The following is a 19,107-nucleotide window of genomic DNA, read 5'->3' on the forward strand; positions in this document are numbered from 1 at the left end:
CAAATCCGGAAGTTGCTGTTAGTGATAATCTGCTCTTCCACATGGTGTGGAAAACAGAGAATCACTGAACTTTAACTTTGTCCAGTTAGTAATGATGACTTTAAGCCAACTAAATTTTTAATATTGACTTCTAATTACTGGCACAGTAAAAAATAATTTTTAAAATATGGAATCTTTTCATATTCTCCCCTAGTCATATATGCCCCAATTTTTATTTCCCTGTACTTTTTGTATAACGATTAAAATGTTAATTATGTTCCAAGCATTTTAACTTGCTGTTTTACTAACAGTTTTTCAATCAAATACCTGATTTTTGCCTTCTCTGCAGCTGGACCCCACAGATTTCCTATAAATGGCACCAAATTCAAAGTGACTTCAGAAATACAGGCAATCCAAGCACAAGTTAGCACTGAGCACCATTCTTTGCCATTGACTACAAAATCTGGGTTGTGTAACTGCAGGCATGTTTCCATTTCCCACTCAGATTTGGTGCCATTGTACATCAATGCCGTCCAGCATTCCTCATTGTATTTAAAAAGCGACTTAAAAATTACTAATTTAGGTGTCGCCACTTTCAGCATTAGCAATCAGATGTTTTGTGTTTATCTAAGCTCACGATTAGGCCTGCTGATTTTGAAATGATTATTCACAGGTATGTACATTTCTCCAAACATGTTTTGTCTCATACAAAGTTTAGGATTTAAACATATTAATGTAAACTAGTGGATTTTTCTTTGAACTTGTTTATAATAAAGCTAGCCAGTTTAAAATTGTCAGACAAGCATAACGTGATGCTTTTAATTCTGATGCCGGATTTATATTCAATTAGCTCTCCAACTTACAATTCCATGTTTTTGAGGAAACTCTGAGCAAGTTATTTTCCTTGAAGGAGTACTGTGCAAGTGAGATAGTGGTTAATAATCTCCATTAAAAAAAACGGTAACCATGTGAAATTCATGGAGGGGCAGAGTTGTACAACTTAAAATGGGACTGTTTATATTTATGCTGTAACTGTTGAAGGCTTTATTGAAAAAAATAGCTTTATGCTAACATATATACTCGATATAAGAAATTTGAGAATAGCTGTTTTTAGAATTGGTACAGACTGTAAAAATGTGCCTCCCTCCCCGAATGTTACTATTTTCATGCTCAGTAAGATGACATAGTTATTAAATCATATGTGGTAACTATCTACAACATATGTTTGCTAACAAGAATTTATTAAGATAAGTTAAACTTTTCAGACTATATAGTGCATCTACATAATGGAAAGTTGTTTGTAGAAAATTGCATATCAACATATTATCAAAGGCAGGAACTTAAAATCAATTAGCCATGAATATGATCAGTTATAAAGCAATGATTCAGTGGTCAATATGCATAATTTTCTTGAACGGTATACATAAAAATTTTCTTTAACAGAAAACACTGGTGGATGGATTCAGCAACGTGTACTTTAGGAACTAACTAGTATTGACCAAGTGGCAAATGCATGTGCCTTGGAACATGATTTTGAAATATCCAGCAGTTTAATTTCAGACTTTTAATACAAAAAATTAACCCAGTGTTCAAATCTGTCAAGATAAAAACCATAGTAGAACCTTTGAATGCATTAGAATCCCATTATATAAAAAACATTAAGCAAGGAAAAAAGGTTTGTCTGGATCATTTGAGACTCTATAATTGTTTTGATTTCAGTGCATTAAGATTGCATGAAAGTGGATCGAATGCAGTTAATACTTAAGCACATATCCCATTAACTATCTTAATATATAAACTAACATTTTAATTTACTGATGAGCATGATTAATTATTTACAAGAATGCATTAAATGTATATGCACATTCACAATGTGTAACCAGAATGTGAATCTTCAAAAGATGATGGGATATAATTAGAGGATATCTTTTGCACTTGATCTTAATTTCGATTAGAGGGTCTTCTGCATTTGATTATCAGCAAAGCTGACTTTCTAATTAGTTAATCTCAAAATGCAATAAACAAAACACTCCAGCAGGTTCTTCCTAATGTTGAAATATACTGATACATAATTTTCTTGAAAAAGTTGTTTAAAAACCCACAAAAATGCCAATGCCAACTTAAATGTTAAACATCTGGATATTTCAAGTTGACCTAGTGACACAAAAGTGAGTCCAATAGCACTGCAGTGAAGAAAATTGTTGGCACATCTGTGTTGTTGACAGCATCTGTGTGGCAGTTGGTAGCACGGAGCTTTCTTTTGGGAAAGCCATTTAGCCATGCGAATTAAACACTATTACACCCGCTTAAGGTATTCACTAGGAGTGTAATTTTCAGGTTACACTGCAGTGTAACCTCTGCTAAAAATTCAGAACTGTTGACTCATCACCATTGAAGATCAAAAACAAATATAATAGTTATATGGTTGAGATGCAATTTTAAATTTCTATTAGAATTCATTGAATTAGAATAAGTAATTAAAATAGTCATGATTAACAATCAAAACTGACTTGGAATCTTCATACTACTTTGTACATCTTTGTACATCTACAGATACAAAGTTCTGTTAATGTGGATTCAACTCAATTGTAGCATAAAACACGTGATGGTTTTTATGAAATTCGTAACACTTATCATTCATATCTTTGGATGATGATCCTGTCCTCTTCTTTCCCGCACTTCTTGTAGTTTTGCCAGAATCCACTAGGAATAGAAAATGTTATGAGATTTTTAATTTACCATAAACTGCCATTTCTTTGTTTTCAAATGCTCTATGACCTTTTACCGCCCTATCTCCTCCACAACTCTGAGATCTATCCTCCTTTATTTCTGGCCACGTGAATCCCTGATTTTGATTGCTTCACCATTACTGGCCTTGAACACTGGCATTCTCTCCCTGCATAAGAACGTAAATATGAACAGGAGTAGACATTTTTTGTGACTTTAACTACACTTTCCTGCCTCTCAACCCCTTCCCATAACCCTAGACACCCTTGCAGACTCCTTATGCTTCAACTGTGAAACATCTGGGACATAAAGTTTTGTATGATAATAAATTTAACAATGTATTTCCAGAGTTTTATTTCTATAATCAATCACAAGGGCATTTTCCTATGTTAGTGTTATGTTGTTAGGGTCCAACATACCACAAACACTGCTTTTATTACATATATATCCCCATAAGTACCGAATTCCAGTCATTACACAGCAGAAGGGAAGGGAAAATTAAGGGGGCAGTCACTTTAAGAAATATGGGAGAAAAGCATTCTGTTGTTTGAGAAAGATTGCAGCTTACTTTCTTGACCAATGTACGGCCAGGTTCAAGTAGAAGGATAGAATGAGTCTTGATTAAAGTACAGCTGAAAGTGTAGAAGGGTAGGCATAGCTGCCATCCCTCTGATCAAGGAAAAAGGGTCATGTACATGTTCAGTTTTTTAAAAAGTCAGTTTACACTTTAACTGAAGCATGCTCAAGACCAGGCAGCTAATATTCACACCAATTCATGATATGCCTTTGGGGTAGCACATGACTTTGGCCAGATATGGAGATAGCGAGAGTTTATGACAGAAATAGGTACTCTTATAAAGAAAGGGGCAGAAGTAAGGGAATTGTAGAAGTTTGCAGCTCCCTAAACAAATAGCAATTTTGAAATGTAAAGCCCATTCTAAGGAGTGCAGGGGAAACGCTCTAGCTGATCAAGCCGCAAAACAGACTGCAGATCTCCTGACTCTAGAATGGCAAAAACAGGCTAGAGAATTAGTGATTAGAAACCCCAAAGACTTGAGAGACTTGTCAGAAATGCAGAGTATGGCATCACAGGAAGAGAAATGGGCCTGGCTGGAAGACGGAGCTCAAATATCCTCAATGTGTGGTGACACACAAAGATTGGGAAACCAGTGGCCTCATCTACCCTAATGCCATATTTGGCCCAACAAATTCACTCTTACGGGCATACAGGAGTCCAGCAAATGACTCAATGATTTGATAAATAATGGTGGAACCATAAGTTCAAAATACACATGCAGAAGTTACTAGATAGGTGTGCTACATGCCAACAAAATAATGGTCCAAAGGCAAAAATACCTCAGCGAAGGGTACCAGCCCCCCAGGACCATTCCAACGTTTGCAGTTTGATTATATACCCCTTCCTCCTTGCCAAGGATATAAACATGTCCTGGTAATAGTAGACAAATTCTCCAGGTGGGTAGAAGCAACCTCGCCAGGAACGCTGCTGCCCAACACACAGCTAAAGTGCTCTGCAAAGACTACATTCCCCGATAGGGTTACCCTCGAGTATTGATTCGGATCAAGGTTCCCAGTATGCCAAGAAATGTGTCGAATGTTGAGAAATATGGACAGTGAAGGTCCCACACAACACCCACAGTCATCTGGACAGGTGGAAAGAATGAAAGGATATCTAAATATCATCAGGAAGGTCTTAAGTGGCCTCAAGCATTACCCATCGTACTGTGCAGCATTAGAGCTAATGCTAATCGGACTCCGGGATTCAGCCCATTTGAGGTGATTACAGGAAGACCCATGTCACTACCAGGAACTATTGATTAATCAAAGCAGTTAGTCTTACTTCACAACAGGTCAAAGACACATGAGGCACGAACAATGAAGGTGAACATGACAGTACCAGGTGAATGGGTGTATGTTAAGAAACCACAGCCTGAACCTCTTGGAGCAAAGTGGGAAGGATCTTATCATCAAGTACTACTGGTAACCCACTTAGTGGTTAAAGTAAAAAGGGAAAAAGACTTGGATACACACGTCATATTTTAAACGAGCACCGTCTCCAAGGACTGAACCTGTATGAAGTTATTATTTTGTGTATTGATTGATATTTAATTTTTGATAGTACAAGGGCATGTATGTAAACCACCAACAGAGGCAGCAGAGAGATTTGATTTTGTGATTTGTAATTTGTGATTAAGAGTCAAAGGGGGGAATTGTAGGAATGTAAGAGTTAATGTATTAAATTTGAAACAAAATACAGAAGTACTCTGCTAACCAACTGACCTAGAAACTTCGACACGCTCACATTGCGGTTTATACAGCGATTAACATTTGCTGGATCATAACAGTTATTTATTCACCATTAGAAAATCATATAGCAATCTTTTAGTTTGATGAATTCCAACTTTGCATTCTTGAGATTTAATTGGTATTTGCAGTCAGGTTACATTGGGGAGAGGAGAGGAAGCTAGTCAATTATACATGACTCACAGTTGAAGTTGAGGAAATGGCTAATGCGATTATTACTTCAAGAATTAATGTGTAATGTTCAAAATGGAGTGTAGACATATTTAACAAGACAATCAAATACCTTTGCATCATCTTCAGTTTTGAAATTCACAATTTTTCCATATTCTTTTGCATGGAATACAGACTTGACACGTTCCTTTAAGAAAACATAGTGAATAGGTGAGGAAAAATAAATCACTCAATGCAAACTTACATTTTTTAACCAAGTTGCCTATAAAATTTGACGTTCACGAAGTTCACTTTACAACAACAACATGTATTTATAAAGGACTGGATGCAGTTGACTTATGTAGAATGTGTAAAGGCAGCACAGGTGGAGATGTATAGCGGATGACACTAACAAACAATGAACTTAAGGCAGTAAAGATGGGAACCATACAAAGAAAAATATTCATGGTGGGAGAGAGTAATGATTTTACTGGTGGAAAAAGGCATTAAAGCGACGAGTGATGGTGCAAATTGGCAGCTTGGTTGCTACAGATGTATTGCAATTAAGGCTAGACTGGTAAGTGACGTAGGGAAAGGTTTGTACAACAGTAAGGATAACTGCATTTTAGGTATTGCAACAATTATGATATATATGCACTTAAAGTGCTATACAACAGGGTATAATAATTCAAATTAATCACTTACTGAAATGACAATTGGGGATATGTTCAATGAAATGTCTGAAGAGTATGATGTCAGAGGCTATCGAAAAATACCACTTTGAATGTATTGCTAAAGTTTATTGATAATAGGTACATGGACAACAAAGCACCTTTTCTAAGTCAATGTATACATTCTTACTTTCTCATTTCTTTAACAGTGTATGTCATCAATAACAATGCAAGTAGAAGAAAGACTGGCTTCCAATCATTTACTTACTTTGGCTTCAATACGTAGCCTCCTTCCATCAACAATGAAAGGCTCTTTAGTGAATTCCTCGAAGCTGTACTGCCATTCACAGTTCAACTGCCCAAATGTTCCTTGTGTTACAAATAAGATACCACTGGAAAATGATAATTTGTGCAATAAGATTAATAAAAGACACACCATAAACATTAAGCTTTAACAGAGTTCAAAGGTTGTTTCATTTCACCTTGGTACAAACCTGAACTGGCAGTCTGGAATTTACATTAATATTTTATTTGAATTGATGTTAGTGGTGCAGGCTGACCCATGCTTTGACTTTACTTTGCCTACTGGATGACAGGGAGAAATAGGGAATTTTTAAAAAAACACGCTCGTGCAGTTCTACCAACTTGTTCAGAGTATCCAGGTTAATAATTGGAAGTACATCACCCGCCTCTTGGATGGCATGTTGCATTCCTTTGCCTAGGTAAAGGACATTTTTGCAAGAGCCCCTTGCAAAACGATAGTGTATACAAAGATCAAGCTGTACTGCCCTGTCCAAGGTTAAAATCTATTGTTTACATTAATGTATTCACCCTCCCACTGGATTCTACAACATTATAGTTACAGTTTTGGCTTATCTTAAGCTATTTTCCTTTACATAATGTCACTGACTACTCTCTTATGTTGACTTCATCCTCTACAGTTTTGTAAATATATTACAGACTATATAAAATGAATTAAAGACTATTTTAGCTTAAGCAGTTAGTTCAGCTGTACAAATTTTAAAATGGTGCCTGTACTGAAAATGGCAGCTGTATTTCTGTATGCAAAGACTCTGCCTTACATCCAATTGGTGTAACAAGATGACCAAATTGAATTGAGAAACGTTTAAACAGAAATATGTGAAGTAATGTTGAGGAAGAATACACTTGAAAGAAACTATTTACACCTGAGATTTGTAATGTATTTTTTCTACATTTTTTGAAATCAGTTAACTGTTCAATGACTTGCATTTTGTTATGAAAATATCTGATTTCATTACTCATATGTTTTAGGAATATAACTTTTAGGTTGGGGATTGAAATGTTAATGCAGGAGACATGGGCAAAAACCTGAGTTTGAGGGGTTGGCAAACAAACGTAAAGTAAATACGATTTAAATAATGGTCCGTGTGTACTTACAAGGGCAGAGTTAAAAGGTTGAGACCCATGAAACGGCAGTTGGACCTGTTTAACTGGAGACCTGAAAACACTAAGTCTGAGGGGAATTGCTTTTGTCATCATTAGAGTTATGAATTATTCATGTAATTTCCCCAGACCAAAGAAAAGGTGCAACTCAATTGGTAAACAAGGGAAGTATTTAAAGTAGCCATGCACTTTCCAGATCAAAGGACAGCTTAGAAATTGTGAATGATGGGTTTGAATCTCTATCTTAGACATCCCTGGGGTGCCATATTGCTAATGGAATAGGTGATGTGGAGATGCCGGCGTTGGACTGGGGTAAACACAGTAAGAAGTTTAACAACACCAGGTTAAAGTCCAACAGGTTTATTTGGTAGCAAAAGCCACACAAGCTTTCAGAGCTCTAAGCCCCTTCTTCAGGTGAGTGGGAATTCTGTTCACAAACAGAGCATATAAAGACACAAACTGAGCATATAAAGACACAAACTCAATTTACATGAATAATGGTTGGAATGAGAATACTTACAACTAATCAAGTCTTTAAGAAACAAAACAATGTGAGTGGAGAGAGCATCAAGACAGGCTAAAAAAATGTGTATTGTCTCCAGACAAGACAGCCAGTGAAACTCTGCAGGTCTAGGCAACTGTGGGGGTTACAAATAGTGTGACATGAACCCAATATCCTGGTTGAGGCCGTCCTCGTGTGTGCGGAACTTGGCTATCAGTTTCTGCTCAGTGACTCTGCGCTGTCGTGCGTCGCGAAGGCCGCCTTGGAGAACGCTTACCCGAATATCAGAGGCCGAATGCCCGTGACCGCTGAAGTGCTCCCCAACAGGAAGAGAACAGTCTTGCCTGGTGATTGTCGAGCGGTGTTCATTCATCCGTTGTCGCAGCGTCTGCATAGTTTCCCCAATGTACCATGCCTCGGGACATCCTTTCTTGCAGCGTATCAGGTAGACAACGTTGGCCGAGTTGCAAGAGTATGTACTGTGTACCTGGTGGATGGTGTTCTCACGTGAGATGATGGCATCTGTGTCGATGATCCGGCACGTCTTGCAGAGGTTGCTGTGGCAGGGTTGTGTGGTGTCATGGTCACTGTTCTCCTGAAGGCTGGGTAGTTTGCTGCGGACAATGGTCTGTTTGAGGTTGTGCGGTTGTTTGAAGGCAAGAAGTGGGGGTGTGGGGATGGCCTTGGCGAGATGTTCGTCTTCATCAATGACATGTTGAAGGCTCTGGAGGAGATGCCGTAGCTTCTCCGCTCCGGGGAAGTACTGGACAACGAAGGGTACTCTGTCCACTGTGTCCCGTGTTTGTTTTCTGAGGAGGTCGGTGCGGTTTTTCGCTGTGGCGCGTTGGAACTGTTGATCAATGAGTCGAGCGCCATATCCTGTTCTTATGAGGGCATCTTTCAGCGTCTGGAGGTGTCTGTTGCGATCCTCCTCATCCGAGCAGATCCTGTGTATACGGAGGGCTTGTCCGTAGGGGATGGCTTCTTTAACGTGTTTAGGGTGGAAGCTGGAGAAGTGGAGCATCGTGAGGTTATCCGTGGGCTTGCGGTACAGTGAGGTGCTGAGGTGACCGTCCTTAATGGAGATGCGTGTGTCCAAGAATGCAACCGATTCCGGAGAGTAGTCTATGGTGAGTCTGATGGTGGGATGGAACTTGTTGATGTCATCATAGAGTTGTTTCAGTGATTGTTCACCATGAGTCCAAAGGAAGAAAATGTCATCGATGTATCTAGTGTATAGCATCGGTTGAAGGTCCCGTGCGGTGAAGAAGTCTTGTTCGAACCTGTGCATGAAGATGTTGGCATATTGAGGTGTGAATTTGGTCCCCATGGCTGTTCCGTGTGTCTGGATGAAGAACTGGTTGTTGAAGGTGAAGATATTGTGGTCCAGGATGAAGCGGATGAGATGTAAAATTGCATCTGGAAACTGGCAGTTGTTGGCGCTGAGCACTGAGGCCGTTGCAGCAATGCCATCGTCATGGGGGATGCTGGTGTAGAGTGCCGAGACATCCATTGTGACGAGGAGCGCTCCTGGTTCAACTGCTCCATGTGTGCCGAGTTTCTGTAGGAAGTCCGTCGTGTCGCGACAAAAGCTGGGGGTTCTTTGTACAATGGGTTTCAGGATGCCCTCGACATAGCCGGAGAGGTTCTCGCACAGGGTCCCATTGCCCGATACGATGGGACGGCCGTGTGTGTTTGCCTTGTGTATCTTCGGGAGGCAGTGGAGATCTAGGGGATTTGCGGGGGGGGGGGGGGGGGGGGCGGGGGAGGAGGCTAGCGGGTCCAGGACTGAAGTCTCTCTTTTAATGACACCAAAATTAAAATTAAAATATTCAAATCAGCTCCACACCGATTTCTGGCACAGAGCTGACGACACAGGCAATCCAGTTTCTGGAGATGCGTGCAGGCCGTGACATCCAGCGGGAAGTCCGCTACACGATCTCCGCTTATGTCTCCCGGCCCGTTGCACTGAGAATCGCCCCCACAATATTTAAAACATCCAAAAGAGTTAGGTGTGAAAGCAAGTGTTCTGAAGTGGAAATTGAGTAGGGCTAAAATGGAGGCAGTGAGCAGCATGAACGGAAATTTGCATTAGGAAGATAACGGAAGTAACTTAACATTAAATATGGTATTTCAAAAGGAATATGTACAATTGGAGGAAATTGTAAATTAAATAGAGCAAAGTGCTAAGTTTATGTTTACCCAAAAGTAGTGGCCATAAAAAATAATGAAAGACCTGTAAATTCAGAGGAAAATAACTTCTGAAGAAAAGAGTTAAAGATGAAAAATATATTTACCGAGAGAGGGAAGAATGTCTCAATGGTTGAGATCTAAAAGCAGTGTGCTGGAAACAGACCTGTGAATAAGTAGCTGCAGCCACTGTCACATAAAAGCGTTTGTGTCTGCAAGGTTTGGAAGACAAGCTTTGGTCCCAGTATTGAATGAGAGAGAGAAAGAAAAGCTTGTGTAAGCCTTTTCCTATAGCAACAAATGGCCTTTTGGCTAAGATCAAGTGTAGTATGGATAGGATGCTGTGCTTGGTTGAGGTCATTAGGTTACATTTAAGCTTCATTTGAAGCAATTTTTAAAAGCGGCATCTCGGCCTTTTGGCTAAGATGCAAATGAGATCAAGTCTTGGAGGAGGTGAGTCTGCACCTACTCCAATCAGCTTGGCTCATGTAGATCAGGCCCAAGACAGGAGTGGAGGCCCTGTCTTGTCAGCTTGGATCGGAAATGTCTCAACTTGTTGAGACTCTGAATTGGACTTGATTTGATTGAATTGGAAAAGTATAAAAAAAAACAATGGATTTTGTGGTAATATTACTGGAAACTGAAATTGAAAACCATGAGGGCTTTTGCCTAAAAGGGATGTTTAGCTGAATTAAACAGATATCTTTTTGGGAAATGTTTGTCAAAGTACTGTTAACTATAAATAACCTTGGGGGGAATTTTCCCGTCCCACCTGCCACAGGAATCGGAGCAGGCGGGCGGGACCATGCAAAGGTCTGTTGACCTCGGGCCGGATTTAGCAGTTTTGGGGCGAACGTGGCCAGATAATCCCGCCCCTTGTGTCTGAATTTCATTTATCTCTTCAGAAAAAATGTTTAAATTTAAGTTTTCAAATCTTCACAAGTAGATTGAAATTATTTCCCCTAACTTCAGACACCTTCTCATAAATACAAATTGTATATCGTTGTGATAATTTGTTCAAGTTGGCTGTTGGGATTTGGGCAGCCTGACACCACCTGACATATCACAACACAATCTTCCATTAGTTGTGAGAACAGATGACCTCTATTGTTGTGTTATAAAAGCTTAAGTAATGGATATAAGCCTCTGCCTAAAACGGTCTTTTAGAAATACAATGACTGATAAACATAAAGCATTTCTGCCTTAATATTGCTGATAACAAAACTGTAGAAAGGTACGTAAGGGAATTTTTCAAACTGAACACACATTTCAGCCTGGAATGTAAAAGGATCACATTTGATTCATTATTTTTAGAAGCATTCCTTACACTTTTGTGTTTAGCAGGAATTGTATTCAAATTTGGTCAGCTTGTCACTTTGATCAGGTACAGACAAGCAGGTTAAGAACTTCACTGTATATAGCAGATGCACTTAGTAATTGACAACATGTAGATAGCTATCGAATATCCTCTAAGTATATTTTAAAAAGCATATTGCATATCCAAACATACAAATTAGGAGCAGGAATAGACCACTTGGCCCTTCAAGCCTGCTCTACCATTCAATTGATCATGGCTGATCTGATTATAACCCCAAATCCACATCCCTGCCTACCCTCGATAACCTTTCACCCCCTTGTTCGTCAAGAATTTATCTAACTCTGCTTAAAAATATTTAAAGACTCTGCTTCCACCACCTTTTGAGGAAGAGTTCCAAAGACTCATGACTATCAGAGAAAAATATTCCGATCCCTTATTTTTAAACAGTGACCTCCAGTTCTAGATTCTCCCATAGGACGGAACATCCTCAACACATTCACCCTGACAAGACCTCTCAGGATTTTAAAAGTTCCAATCAAGTCACCTCTTACTCATCTAAACTCAGGTGGATACAAGCCTAAACTGCCCAACCTTTTCTCATAAAATAGCCTGCTTATTCCAGGTATTAGCCCGGTAAATCTTCTCTGAACTTCTTCTAACGCATTTCCATGTTTCCTTATATAAGGAGACCACATCTGTAAACAGTACTCCAGGTGTGGTCTCACCAGTGACCTGTAGAACGGAAACATAACCTCCCTACTTTTTCAATCAATTCCCTTCACAAGAAATTGTAACATTCTATTTGCTTTCCTTACTTTCTGTACCTACATACTAGCCTTTTGTGGTTCATGCGCTAGGACACCTAGATATCTCTGAATCTCAGAGTTCTGATGTTCCATTCTTTGACTTTGTTAATCAGCAGTTAATGCAAAGGGAGCCAACTAATCCGTGACTTTGTGATTCAATTTTGCCGTATGAGAAGTGGGTTTTTGCATTTTAATTATATGATGGGAGTTAGTGCAAGAGACCATCTTTGTTTTTTTTACAAAGCAAGAACAATATCAAGGTTTTTAATTATTGCAAGTATGCTGTTCGTACCAAATACTGTTCATTATCCTGCTCAATTGAAAGAAAGAGGCTTGCATTTATATAGTACTTTTCAGACCACTGGATATCTCAAAGTGCATTATGATCACCAAAATACTATTAAGTGTGGTAACTGTTGTAACATGGGAAAGAGGGCAGCCAATTCACTCACAAAAAGCTCCCGCAAACAGCAAGGTGATGATGACCCAGAACATATGTGTCTCGTAATGTTACTTGAGGGATAAATATCGGTTGTAAGAATTCCCATATAATATCTAATCGAAAGACAACCCTTCCAACAGTGCAAATTTCTCTTAGTACTGCCTGTGGGGTTGGTGGCGGTGGGAGGAGGGTGTTGTCAGCCTTGATTTTTCTCATGCCTGGGGTAAAACTTTTAAAAAATTCATTTACTGGATGTGGGTGTCGCTGGCCAGGCCAGTATTTATTGTCCATCCCTAATTGCCCTTGGGAAGGTGTTGATGAGCTGCCTTCTTTAACTGTTGCTGTCCCTGAGGTGGAGGGATATCCACAGTCCTGTTAGGGAGTTCCAGGATTTTGACGCAGCGACAATGAAGCAATGATGATATATTTCCAAGTCAGGATGGTGAGTTGTTTGGAAAGAAATTCCAAGTCGCGATGTTCCCACGTATGTGCCGCCTTCGTTCTTCTAGATGGTCGAGATCGTGGGTTTGGAAGGTGTTGCCTAAAGAGCCTTGGTGAGTTCCTGCAATGCATCATGTAGCTGTGACTGTGCATTAGTGGTGCAGGGAGTGAACGTTTGAGGATGGGGTGTCAATCAAGCAGGCTGCTTTGTCTTGGATGGTGTCGATCTGCTTAAATATTGTTGGAGCTGAACACATCCAAACAAGTGGAGCGCATTTCATCACACTCCTGACTTATGCCTTGCAGATGATGATGTGGAGATGCCGGCGTTGGACTGGGGTAAGCATAGTAAGAAGTCTCACAACACCAGGTTAAAGTCCAACAGGTTTATTTGGTAGCAAATACCATAAGCTTTCGGAGCACTGCTCCTTCGTCAGATCTGATGAAGGATCTGACATCTGACGAAGGAGCAGTGCTCCGAAAGCTTATGGTATTTGCTACCAAATAAATCTGTTGGACTTTAACCTGGTGTTGTGAGACTTCTTACTGTGTTGTAGATGATGGACAGGCTTTGGGGAGTCAGGTGGTGAGTTACTTGCCACAGGATTCCTATTTTCTGACTTGCTCTTGTAGCCACAGCATTTATCCGGCTAGTCCAGTTTCTGGCCAATGGTGACCGCAAGATGTTGATAGTGATAGTGAACTTTGAACCTTATGAATCAGAAGCAAGAGTACTATGAATTGAACCAAGGTTGACATTACATGTAAAATACATTTATCTATTGATTAATATATTGAAGCTTGGTCCAACAGAGTGTACATTTTTCTGCTGCATGTTGTGACTACAGACGTGTTCCAGTAAATTGGCCTGCACTTAATGGCAAATGTTCCCTGTACAAACCTTTGATTTTGCAGCATTTACTTAGGTTTGGTTGGATAAACACACAAAACTTTGTCAGAGAGAAGTCCACTGACGCGAGTGGTAATTGGCTTTGTTCCAAATAGCATATTAACATAGAAACCTAAAACCATAACATCAACTTTCCACCAATGGGTTTGGAATCTTTCAAATACACAGTTCAAACGTAGTTTGGTTACATAGACACACAACCTTGCAAACAAAGAGAGCAGAACAATAATCATCAGCGTGGGAAGATTTTCAAAAAACAAATTTTACTAACCCATGGAATAGCTTACAATCTTACCTTTTTGTAATCATAAACAAGTCTGAGTTGTTAATCATTTTGTGGCCAAAGTACTTGCACTTGGCATATCTTCCATTTTCAATTTTCTAGGAGAAAGAGAGAGGTGGTAAATATGTATTTTCCCTTCAGTAAATTTTAAAATAGTGGCAATATGACTGCAAGAAGAATTAATTTGATCACCTTTTGGAAATATATGAATATGAAATATAACAATTGTATTTATGGTAGTAGTCTTGAATAACACTTATAATAAAGATGATGATCATTTGCACAAATATCTAGATGGAAAAAAAAAATCAGTCTTGGTTAATACCCACAGTCCTGTTAGGGAAGGAGTTCCAGGATTATGGTAGTAGTCTTGAATAACCCTCACTATATGCCACAATTAGGCTGCATGTGGAAACACGTGGCTGCACGTATAAACAATTCCATATTCTCGGGAAGGACTAATTTTAAATAGCTACAATGGTTATTTATGTAACACACCTTGGGGCGAATTTTCCTGTTTCGCCCACCATGGGAATCAGAGCGGGCGAGGGGCGGACCATGGAAGGGTTTGTTTATCTCGGGCGGGATTTTACGGTTTCGGGGCGAATGCGGCCGGAATATTCCGCCCCTTGTGTCAGCTAACAATTGAGTTGCATTACTAAACGACCTTGGTGGAGAAATTGTGAAAGTACAAGGTACTTTAGAAGTTGAAGAAATAAAACGTTAAAATGAAAGCAGTAAGCACCGTGAATTATTTTGCCCTATTGAAAATAATGCTTCAAAAACAATAGATAATGTATAATTAAACAACTTTTCCAGTGAAAGAAAATTAGTTAGCTTTGCAAATCAAGTCCATACCAGTGAGATATTACAAGTCTGAAACACAGATCTATCAGACTAGAATGTTGTCTACTACTGTTTCATTGCTATCTTTGTCATTCTTTGCTTAGGCAATTAAATAGAATATGAACAAAGAGTAGGTCATTGCGTCCCTCAAGTTTGCTCCGCCATTTGATAAAATCAAGATGTGGCTTCATCCACTATTTTAACCTACTCCCTTGCCAATCAAGAATCTCACTCAGCCTTAAAAATATTCAATAACCCTGTCTCCACCGCTCTCTGGGGAAGAGAACTACATAGACCAATGACCCTCAGAACTGTTTTTAATGATATTACATCCTTTTTCAAGTAAGGAGACCAAAACTGTACATAGTACTCCCAATGTAGTCTCACCAATGCCCTATATAATTGTAGCAAAACCTTCCTACTTTTATATTCTATTCCCTTTGCAATAAACACAACATTCCATTTGACTTCCTAACCACTTGCTGTACTTGCATACTAATGTTTTGTGAATCATGTACTAAGACACACAGATCACTCTGTATTGCAGAGTTTTGCAGTCTCTCTCCATCTGAACAATACGCTGCTTTTCTATTCTTCCTGCTAAAGTAGATGAGTTCACGTTTTCCCACATTATACTCCATCTGCCTTTTTTTTCCACTTAACCCTTTGTAAACTCAGATAAAATCATAACTGATCTGATTATGGCCAAGATAGACTAGGTTCTGCTCACAATTTACTTTCCTACTTATATTTGTGTCACCAGCAAATTTACATACATTTGGATCCTTCATCTAAGAATGCCTTATTTTGATGTGATTTTCTACTTCTAAGGAAAGAAAATACACTCTAGCAAAATTTGAATATCCAGTTGAAACCCACTTCTGAACTGCTGATCGCAAGAATATCATGAACTAATCTAGAAACACCTAAATTAGAATCTGGTTTCTTCACAGACTGAGCTTGACTGGATAAAGACCCAATATGAATTTAGTGTACATTACTAAGTCAACTGTAAGGGAAATGTTCAAACTGAATGTCAATTATTTTTAATATGGAAACTGATTTGAATAAGATTCTGAAAACTCTTGACATGGTGGATGTGGAAAGGATACTCTTCCTTCTGGGAGAACCTCTTAAAAATAAGAGGTTGCCCATTTAAGACAGATGAGGAGAATGTATTTCTCTTGAGGGTTTTGAGTCTTTACAACTCTTTTCCTCAAAAGGCAGTGGAAGCAAGATCTTTAAATATTTTGAGTCTTTAAATATTTTTAAGGCAGAGGTAGATAGATTATTGATAAGCAAGGGGGTGAAAAGTTATCGGGAAGTAGATGGGAATGTGGATTTGAGGTTACAATCAGATCAGCCACAATCTTATTGAATGGTGGAGCAGGTTCGATGGGCTGAGTGGCTTATTCCTGCAACTATTCTATACGTTCATAAGATTCTGTAAACCTATAAAATTATGGCTGGAATTCTTTGGTGTCATATGTCCTGCCACCCCTGCCAGCGAGAACTGGGAATTTGGCACTCGGCCAAACCTCCATTCACTGCAGCAGAATCGGTCAATGCCGCCACGGATGAGGGTGGAGTAATCTGGTCTATATCTACAGTATATAGGTTAACAGCTAAAACAGATGTTATTTTATGAACTCAAACTATTTTTATAAGAGGTTAGGAAAACCATCTGGGATGATGGGTGAATTTGCTAGTATCGTTAAAGGATCTGCACAAGAAGCACCTTCTCTAAATAATTTTAAAGAATAATGGTCAAGTCAGAGACTAGAACATAAAATTTTTCCAATTAAATATTTGGAGGAATTAAGACATTGGAGTAAATTTTCCATTCCTGCCCACTGCGGGAATCGTCACAGACAGGACAGAAAATCTGGCGGACCATTTAAAGATTCATTGACTTCAGGTGGGGTGACTGGAAAATCCCGCCCATTATTTTTTGTCCCTGCCATAAACTCTTTCCTAGTCACTGACGCTATCCCTCTCTCTGGCAATTTTTTGAGGCTGAATCAAACTATGGGAACCTTAGTGTCACATTTGATCCTGAAATGAACTTGCAACTAAATATCCACCATCACTAAGAGTGTCCTATTTCCACCTCAACATCACCCTACTCCGTACCACTCTCAGCTCATCTGTTACTGGAACCTTCAACCTTGTCTTCATTACCTCTAGACTTGACTGTTCCAATGCACTCCTGGCCACTCTTGCAAGTTCTACCCTTGATAAACTTGAGGTAATCCAAAACTGTTGCCTGTGTTCTAACTCGTGCCAAGTTTTGTTCACCCATCACCCCTAGGCTTGCTGTGCTAAACGGATCTCAGTTAAGTCTCAATGCCTCAATTCTTATCCTTGCTTTCAAATCCCTCCATAGCTTCACCCCTCCTTATCCCTGTAAATTCCTTCAGCCTGACAGCCCCAAGAGATATTTGCTAACTCTGATTTCTTGAGCATCCCCGGTTTTAATCACTCCAACATGCCTACAGTTGCCAAAGCTCTAAGCTCCAGAATTGCCTCTCTAATCCCTCTTTAAGATGCTCCTTAAAATCTTCTTCTTTGACCAAGCTTTTGGCTATCTGCCCTGACATCTCCTATGTGGCTCAGTATCAAAGTTTGTTCAGTATCAAAGTTTGTTCAATAATGCTCCAATGAACTTGTGTCACACTTAAAGCTGTATATAAATAAAAGTTGCTGTTGTTGCTGAAGTCATCATTGAGAGCAAGAGCCAATTTTAGTTTAGCTAACTGGGGAAGAATGTGAGGAAACACAAGTGCCAGGAGCAGAAGTAGACCATACAGACGTCAAGCCTTCTTCACCATTCAGTATGATCTTAGTTGATTTTGGACTTCAACTCTACTTTCCTGCCTGCACCCCATATCGCTTGATTCCCTGAGACCCAAAACATCTGTCTACTCCAGCCTTAAATACATTCAATGATGGAGCATCCACAACCCTCTGGGGTAGAGAATTCCAAAGATTCACAACCCTTTCAGTGAATAAATATCTCCTTATATCAGTTCTAAATTATTGTTCCCTTATTGTGAGAGTGTGCTCATGTTTTAGATTCCCCAGCCAGCAGAAACAACCCTCAGTGTCTACCCTGTCAAGCCTCTTGAGAATCTTGCATATTTTAATGAGATCACCTCTCATTTGTCTAAACTCCAGAAAGGAAACTTGATCATTAGGGGCAAGAAAACCTGCCTGAAGCTTGAGAAATCCCAAAACAGAACGAAAAAAAAGTATTTTTAATCTTTTGAAGCACTGCACTAGTTTTTGTATCAATTATGGCTGGATGTCCCATGATCTGATCTTATGAAAGCAATTTGAGCTATAAAATAGAAACAATGTCCAGAATCAACAATTCTATAATTAATGTTGTACTTTTCCACCAGCTGCAATAATATTTGTTAATGTGCATAAAAATCATTAAAGACCATATGCAGGATATAATTTTCATTTGGCACCTTTGAAGTGTCTATTGCTCCGCATATGCTTAGAAAAGAAAACTGAGGATTTTCTTTCAAGACAAAATAGATTTTAGTAATATCAAGTATACCAACCATTAAAATTACTTTATGCCATACAAATCATTATCCTAAATAAACACTTATGGTAATAGAAGAAAGCAATTAAATCCCATCAGCATTAGAAGTGGCCAGTATCTTACCTAAGCCACTTCTACCTGTAATTTTTGGAGGTCATTTGCCTAGAACTGTATACTTCAATAATAAATGTTAGTTTATAGGAACACCACAAAGCCAAATCTTGAAGTTTATTGAATCTTCATATTTATGTGCATCAGAAACAAAATTGCAATGGCACCAGAAAATAATTTAGTTCTAGACAGTGCCTTGTGTTGGACAATCATACATTGCTGATTTCATGAACCCAACACAAAGCAGAAACATAGTTCTTACAAATATTTGGCACGGCCTTTGAGATGGAGCTCTTCATATCTGGATAACATCGAATTGATCTGGGCTCCACTGACAACCTTCTGGCATTAGGAGATAAAACCACTAATCTTATTCTCGAGTGGACCCCTGTTCTGGAGACAGGAATACAGTCAGAATGATTTTTATA

General features: G+C 39.1%; 1 protein-coding gene across 2 annotated transcripts in view; it reads right to left on the bottom strand.

Moving 5' to 3' along the window:
• Positions 1-230: 230 nt before the first annotated feature.
• The window catches only part of vps13a (vacuolar protein sorting 13 homolog A), a 434,277-nt gene continuing 415,400 nt past the window's right edge, over positions 231-19,107 (bottom strand). For both annotated transcript variants that reach the window (XM_078214517.1, XM_078214516.1), the window contains exons 69-72: positions 14,179-14,264; positions 6,118-6,241; positions 5,312-5,386; positions 231-2,682 (exon numbers count right to left, since the gene is read on the bottom strand). In XM_078214517.1, coding sequence (XP_078070643.1) covers positions 2,617-2,682; positions 5,312-5,386; positions 6,118-6,241; positions 14,179-14,264 — 351 coding nt within the window. In that variant the 3' untranslated portion in view covers positions 231-2,616. The remainder of the gene's footprint in view (positions 2,683-5,311; positions 5,387-6,117; positions 6,242-14,178; positions 14,265-19,107) is intronic.

The sequence above is a fragment of the Mustelus asterias genome, chromosome 6 (genome assembly GCF_964213995.1).
Source record: "Mustelus asterias chromosome 6, sMusAst1.hap1.1, whole genome shotgun sequence".
Lineage (NCBI taxonomy): Eukaryota > Metazoa > Chordata > Chondrichthyes > Carcharhiniformes > Triakidae > Mustelus > Mustelus asterias.